The sequence below is a fragment of the Ornithorhynchus anatinus genome, chromosome 11 (assembly GCF_004115215.2).
Source record: "Ornithorhynchus anatinus isolate Pmale09 chromosome 11, mOrnAna1.pri.v4, whole genome shotgun sequence".
In the NCBI taxonomy this organism is placed as follows: Eukaryota; Metazoa; Chordata; class Mammalia; order Monotremata; family Ornithorhynchidae; genus Ornithorhynchus; species Ornithorhynchus anatinus.
In genome coordinates this window covers 12,836,288-12,843,061 of record NC_041738.1, presented here as the reverse complement: position 1 = coordinate 12,843,061, position 6,774 = coordinate 12,836,288, and the positions used below count along the sequence as shown (strand labels likewise).

Here is a 6,774-nt window from a genome sequence, read left to right as displayed (position 1 = left end):
ACCCTGCCCCTTGTTGTATTAATAGCCATTTCTTCTGGAAAACATACAGGCCTTCACAGAAAATTAGTGTTCTCATCTCCATAGTCCTTGATTTTGGAACCGAATCCCTGGGTCATGAAGAAGTTTAAAGGGTGCAGATCGTATCTTGAATTTCTATTAATTTTATTTTCCAAAGTACTTACATATCACTTCTCATTTTTGTCTTCACAACATGCATTAGCTACAGAAGGGTAGATTGTAAGCCCCATGTCATCAGGAAATATATCTACCAACTCTCGGATTGTACTCTCCCAAGTGTTTACAATAAGCACTCAAAATACCAATAATGATGGTATTTAAACGCTATGTGTCAAGCACTGTTCTAAATGCTGGGATAGATAGAAGCTAATCAGGTTGGACACAGTCTACATCCCACAGTTGTAACCCTCATTTTACAGATGAGGGAACTGAGGCACAGGGAAATGAAGTAACTTGCCCAAGGTCACACAGCATGCAAGCGGCAGAGTAGGGATTAGAACCCAGGTCCTTCTGACTCCCAGGCCCATGCTGTCACTCTTGCTTTTTGCACCGCCCCCAAATCTAGATCTTTCTACTGCTATTTCTTCAGTATACTTTTAGGATGGAAAATCCAAGGATATGAAGCTCTTGATGCTGCTAACTGCTCAGCTGATTATAATAATGGTAATACTTAAGTACTGACTAGGTGCCAAGCACTGTATAAAGTACTGGGGTAGATACATGATAATCAAGTCACATCAGGCTCACTTTAGGGAGAACTGGTATATTATCTCCATTTTATAGAGGAAACTGAGGCACAAAAAAGTTGACTTAAAAAAATTAAAGAATTAGAACCCAGGTCCTTTTGAGTCCCAGGTCTGTGTCCGTTTTTGTGTAGGGAGATGAGCCTTTGAATGGGCCTGGCTACTCGTGGGAATGGAGATGAATCCTACCCAAAGCCACCATAGCATGGCCACCCACTAAACCAGAACAGAGTAGAAGGGCATGAACAATTACTAACAGGGAGCTGTGGGCACTTCCAGTCATCCCAATCCCTCAGCAATGGCAACGCCTCCAGCCTTCCTCTCTCCTCTTCTGCGCAGGAAGCCAGAGGCAGGGAAAGTGAAAGTTTGTGCCAGGCACCATGCTATCATACCTTCCCAAGTGCTTGGTAGGGCTCTGGACATAGTAAGCGCTTAATAGTAATGGAATTTGCTAAGCCCTTACTATGAGCCAAGCAAAGGTAATCAGGTTGGACAGTCCCTGATCCCCATGGGCTCACAGTCGTAATCCTTCATTTTATAGTTGAGGTGATTGAAGCACAGAAAAGTGATCACCCCGAGGTCAAACAGCTGTGTGTGTGGTGGAAGGTGGGGGTGAGGTGTGCTCTGCTTGAGAAGATTGGTCCTGGAAGCAGGGCATGGTGTAAGACCTCACTAGTAAGCTGGTGGCCCTTTCTTGCTAGCAGACTATGATGACAGTGAGCACGGCCACTATAACCCCCCCCCCCAGCTCAGGCCCGGATCTGCCCCTTGGTGACCTCACCCCTTTAGTCCAGATGCCCAGCCTGGCTCGGGAGCCACAACATGCAAGCAGGACACCAGCTTGGTTGAGCCTTTTTTTTATTGACCTCGGATCGCCTTTACGGACAGCACTATGTACAGGGGTGACCAGAGGGCAGTTATTTCTTGGCCTCCTCCTCCTTGGACAGAGTCTTGATGATCTCTTCTTTCTTGGCTTGGAGGCGCTCTTCGCGACGCTTGCGAGCCTCCTTGGTCTTGGACCTCCGGGCCTCGGCCTGGTCACTGCAGGGGGGAGAAAAAGAGCATAAGCAGTGAGACGTGATGTTCCCATCCAGTGCTCCAAATAATCGATCACAATGGGATAGTGTCACCCTGTGCCCGACCCCTCCCCACTAAGAAAGGTTACTTACGCCAGGAGCTTCTTACGGGCTTTGTCTGCCTTCAGCTTGTGGATGTGCTCCATGAGGATACGCTTGTTCTTGAACACGTTGCCTTTGACTTTGAGGTACAGGCTGTGGTACCTGGGTAGGGAGAGCAAAGGGCAGCTCAGAGGCAGGATTAAAAAGACAATCACAACCCCATTAAGAGTGAGGTCTTCTTCCCGACACAGCTCAAGCCTCAGCTCCTCCCCGCGACATTTGGGACGTGCTGGTGGTCGCAGGCTACATGCTATGGCCTCATGTGTTCCGCTGGGCGGCACAGACTATATGTACACTTGATCTTCCACACCTCAACCAGAAGCTGCCCTGCCCTTCCCCAGAGACTCCACACCTGCGTGCCGGGAAGACTCACATGTGGCGGTCGATCTTCTTGGACTCCCGGTATCTGCGGAGCAGTCGGCGCAGAATCCTCATCCTCCGCATCCAGGTCACTTTTTCAGGCATGCGGGCATTGGCAGTACCCTTTCTCTTACCTAGCACAAGCCCACGGGTGAAACAAAAGAGGAGTTAGACGGATGGCAGGCACATCGCTGGCTCAATCGTAGCTCATACCTCACAAAAGAATACTCATTTTCCCCATTTACACATCCATTCTTTCCTCGCCTGAAATTGACAATAAGAGACCTGTTCACCTTCTCTGACAGGGGGCCCCAAGGCTAGGACTGTCTGGTATGATTATCTTGATTCTTCCCGGGCACTTAGTGCTTGGCAGAGCAGTATTTAACTATACTTAGACACCATAATTGAGGATAAGAATCATGGTTTTTCTTCCTCTGCTGAGCCCTTTCCTAAGCATTTAACAGAGTGCTCAGAGTTTAAGTTCTTTTCTCCTTACTAGAATCAATCAGTTGTATTTTAGCATTAACTGTGTATAGAGCATGGTACAATGTAACAGAGTTGGTAGAGACAGTCCCTGCCCAAAATGCTTCCAGTCACGGGACACTACTCCCTTCATTTTACAACAGGCCCAGAGAGGCCAAGCAATTTCACTGAGTCACATGGCATGTTCAAGGCAGAGCCACAGCTGTTAGCCACCCAGCCTGTTTCACAGCCACAGGGAGGGTAAGGAATCTTACCGATGCCCATGTGCCGGCCCTTCCGGCGGGCCAAGGTGTTCTTGCGGCAGCGGGCCCGGGAGTGGACGGTCACGGGCTTGCGGATGATCAGGCCATCTTTGATCAGTTTGCGGATCTGCTGACCTGGGGGGGGACATAAGCCTGTTTCTCTCTGGCCAACAGCTGCGAATCTCTGAACCGACCGGCATCGACGAGGCTTCTTCGATCGTATTTACAGTGCTTACTGTGTGCCAAGCACTGTACTAGGCGCTCGCTGTTGGACAAACAGACACATTCCTGCCCACAACGGGCGCACAGTCTAGAGGATTTGGTTGCAAGGAAGAGGGTCCAGGCCTCCTCCCACCATCTCCCCCCAGCCCAGGCGTCTGCAGGGGTCCCCACGTTTGCCCTCGCCCGCCGTGGGACTCACGGGAGTTAGCATTGGCGATCTCATTGGTCTCATTGGGGTCCAGCCAGACTTTCTTCTTCCCACAGCGCAGGACGCTGGAGGCGAGCCTCTTCTGCAGTCGAAGCATGCTGGGGGCGGCGGAAGCAATAACAGTAACAATCATATTAAGCGCTTACTACATGCCAACACTGCCCTAAACGCGCAGGATACACCGAAGATAATCAGGCTGGGCATCGTCCCTGTCCCACCTGGGGCTCAATCTTAATAATAGAGGGTACTTATTAAGCGCTTCCTATGTGCCAAGTGCTAGGCTAGGTCCAGGTTAATGAGGTTGGACCCAGTCCCTGTCCCACATGGGCTCACAGTCACTCATTCAATAATAATAGTGATGGTATTTGTTAAGCACTTACTATGTACAAAGCACTGTTTTAAGCACTGGGGAGGGGACAAAGGCGATCAGCTTGTCCCACGTGGGGCTCACAGTCAATCCCCATTTTACAGTTGAGGGAACTGAGGCCCAGAGAAGTGACTAGCCCAAAGTCACACAGCAGACAAGTGGCAGATCATGATTTGAACCCAAGACCTCTGACTCCCCAGCCCATGCAATGAGCCATACTGCTTCTCTAATTCAACAGTATTTACTGTGGGCAGAGCACTGTACTAAGCGCTTGCAATGTACAATTCGGCAGCGTGGCTTAGTGGAAAGAGCCCGGGCTTGGGAGTCAGAGGTCACGGGTTCGAATCCCGGCTCTGCCACTTGTCAGCTGGGTGACTGTGGGCAAGTCACTTCACTGTACCTCTGTTCCCTCTTTTGTAAAATGGGGATGAAGACCGTGAGCCTCATGTGGAATAACCTGACAATAATGTCGGTACTTCAGCGCTTACTATGTGCCGAGCACTGTTCTACGCGCTGGGGTAGACACAGGGTAATCAAGTTGTCCCGCATGAGGCTCAGTCTTAATCCCCATTTTACAGATGAGGTCACCGAGGCCCAGTGAAGTGACTTGCCCACAGTCACCCAGCTGACAAGTGGCAGAGCTGGGATTTGAACCCATGACCTCTGACTCCCCCGCCCGGGCTCTTTCTGCTAGGCCACCCTGCTTCTCCTGATGACCCTGTATCTCCCCCAGCGCTTAGAGCAGTGCTCTGCACATAGTGAGCGCTTAACAAATACCAACATTATCATTAACCCCAGTCTCAGTGTCCATTTTACAGATGAGGGAATGCAGCCACTTGGGGAGGGGGTCGGAATTGGAACCCAGGTCCTCCCCCGGGCAGGGCCCTGCCCCTCCAAGTCCCCGGATGGAGCCACAGGGGCAGGGCAAGGTGACCAGACCCCAAGTCCCCGGATGTTGCCCCAAACTAAAGAGGGCAACGGGGCCAAGGCCCAACTAGTCCTCACTTCGGCCCCTCTCCGACATCCCCCGTCACCCCCCATCTTTGGGGGTCAACCCCCTCGTCTCCTTGCAGCCCCCCCAACCCTGCCAGAACCCCCAGAAGCGGGGTGTCCCCCAGTCCTGGCCGCCCCCCGGGCCCTCACCTCATGGCGCCAGCGCGGAAAAGAGAGAACAGGCCCCGGCCCGGCCTCTCCCATTAGCAGCGCGGGGGAGAGCCCACCCCGAGCCTCGCCCCCCGACCCTCGCCCGCAACGCCCCCCGCCCCCCAACCCCTCCGAGATACCTTTTCCAACTCAGATACCCCCAGAATATCACCCGAAGGGGACGCGGACTCCAGTTCTGACCCCAAAAGGGGGAAAAATACACCCTTCCCTCGGGGGAAAATGGTACAATCCACGGCCCGTCGGCGCCTGCGCAGATTAAGGGCGGTGGGTCACGTGGTCACTGAGAGGGAGGGGAAGAAAGGGGTTTTTTTGGTGCGCTGACGCGGTGGAGACGACAGAGGGCGCTCCTTCGGCCTAGGAAGCCTTTCATTCATTCAATTCCATCGTATTTATTATTAATAATAATAATAATAATGGTATTTGTTAAGCGCTTACTATGTGCCAAGCACTGTTCTAATTGCTGGGGTCGTGGCTCAGTGGAAAGAGCCTGGGTTGCCTGTCTCCCCCTTCTAGACTGTAAACCCAACGTTGGGTAGGGATTATCTCTATCTGTTGCCAAATTGTACTTTCCAAGCGCGTAGTACAGTGCTTTGCACACAATAAGCGCTCAATAAATACGATTGAATGAATGAATGGGAGTCAGAGGTCACGGGTTCTAATCCCGGCTCTGCCGCTTGTCAGTTGGGTGACTTTGGGCCAGTCACTTCACTTCTCTGGGCCTCAGTGACCTCATCTGTAAAATGGGGATTAAAACTATGAGCCCCACATGGAACAACCTGATCATCTTGTATACCTCCCCCAGTGCATACAAACAGTGCTTTGCACATAGTAAGTGCTTAACAAATGCCATCATTATTATTATTATTATAGTCAGGTTGTCCCAATTGGGGCTCACAGTCTTAATCCCCATTTTACAGATGAGGTCACTGAGACATAGGGAAGTGACTGGCCCAAGTCAAACAGTTGATAAGTGGCAGAGCCGGGATTAGGACCCACGACCTCTGACTCCCAAGCCCATGCTCTTTCCACTAAACCGCGCTCCTTCTCCGCTTACTGTGTGCATAGCCGTGCGCTAAGCGTTTGGGAAAGCACGCTTCAGCAATAAAGAGAGACCATCCCTGCCCACAACGAGCTACAGCAGGATGACGGACATCAGTACAAGTCAACAGGCAACAGGACATCAGTACAAGTAAACAGGTATCAAGGAATTAACTCTGATATCAGAATAGAGATCAGGGGTTTTCCCAGATCTATCAATCATTCAATCAATTGCATTTAATGAGCACTTACTGTGTGCAAAGCACTGTACTAAGTGCCTGGAAGAGTACTGTGTAGCAAAGTTGGTAGACACATTCCCTGTCCACACAAGGCGCCTACAGACTAGAGAGGGAGATGGAAATTTATATAAATAAATAAAATTATGGGTGTGAAAATAAATGCTACGGGGCTGTGGTAGGGGTGAATGAAGGGTGCAAATCCTAGTGTAAGAGTGACGCAGAAGGGAGTGGGAGAAGAGGAAATGAGGGCTTAGTTAGGGAAAGGTCTCTTGGAGATTTGAGTGGGGGGAGATGATCAGACCAAAAGAACCCTTGGACTGCGGAGAGACACCCCACCCCAAGGAATCATTCAATCGTATTTATTGAGCGCTTACTCTGTGCAGAGGTCTGTACTAGGTGCTTGGAAAGTACAATTCAGCAGCAAATAGAGACGATCCCTGCCCACAACAGGCTCACAGTCTAGAAGTGGGGAGACAGACATCAAAACAAATAACAGGCATCAATTGCATCAA

The 6,774-nt window shown here is 50.8% G+C and overlaps 1 protein-coding gene across 2 annotated transcripts; it reads right to left on the bottom strand.

Annotated features, from left to right (window-relative positions):
* Window positions 1-1,602: 1,602 nt before the first annotated feature.
* On the bottom strand, window positions 1,603-5,208 carry RPL19 (ribosomal protein L19). 2 transcript variants are annotated; one of them, XM_001510919.4, is made up of 6 exons: window positions 4,965-4,974; window positions 3,446-3,552; window positions 3,037-3,159; window positions 2,313-2,433; window positions 1,931-2,041; window positions 1,603-1,802 (listed from the first exon to the last, which is right to left on the bottom strand). In XM_001510919.4, exons 1-6 carry the CDS (start codon window positions 4,967-4,969, stop codon window positions 1,679-1,681), a joined length of 591 nt encoding a protein of 196 aa, XP_001510969.1. In that variant the 5' UTR covers window positions 4,970-4,974; the 3' UTR covers window positions 1,603-1,678. The 2 variants fall into 2 exon arrangements, with proteins under 2 accessions (XP_001510969.1, XP_003429387.1); XM_003429339.3 differs by lacking the exon at window positions 4,965-4,974 and adding an exon at window positions 5,105-5,208 and having other exon boundaries at window positions 1,625-1,802.
* Window positions 5,209-6,774: the final 1,566 nt, after the last annotated feature.

Bases quoted from the DNA above. Each gene is read 5' to 3' on its own strand.
- RPL19 (XM_001510919.4), bottom strand. The intron at 2,042-2,312 runs GTGAGTCTTCCC...CTCCCTACCCAG, and splicing joins AAGAAGATCGACCGCCACAT to GTACCACAGCCTGTACCTCA. The intron at 1,803-1,930 runs GTAAGTAACCTT...TCCCCCCTGCAG, and splicing joins GCCCGTAAGAAGCTCCTGGC to TGACCAGGCCGAGGCCCGGA.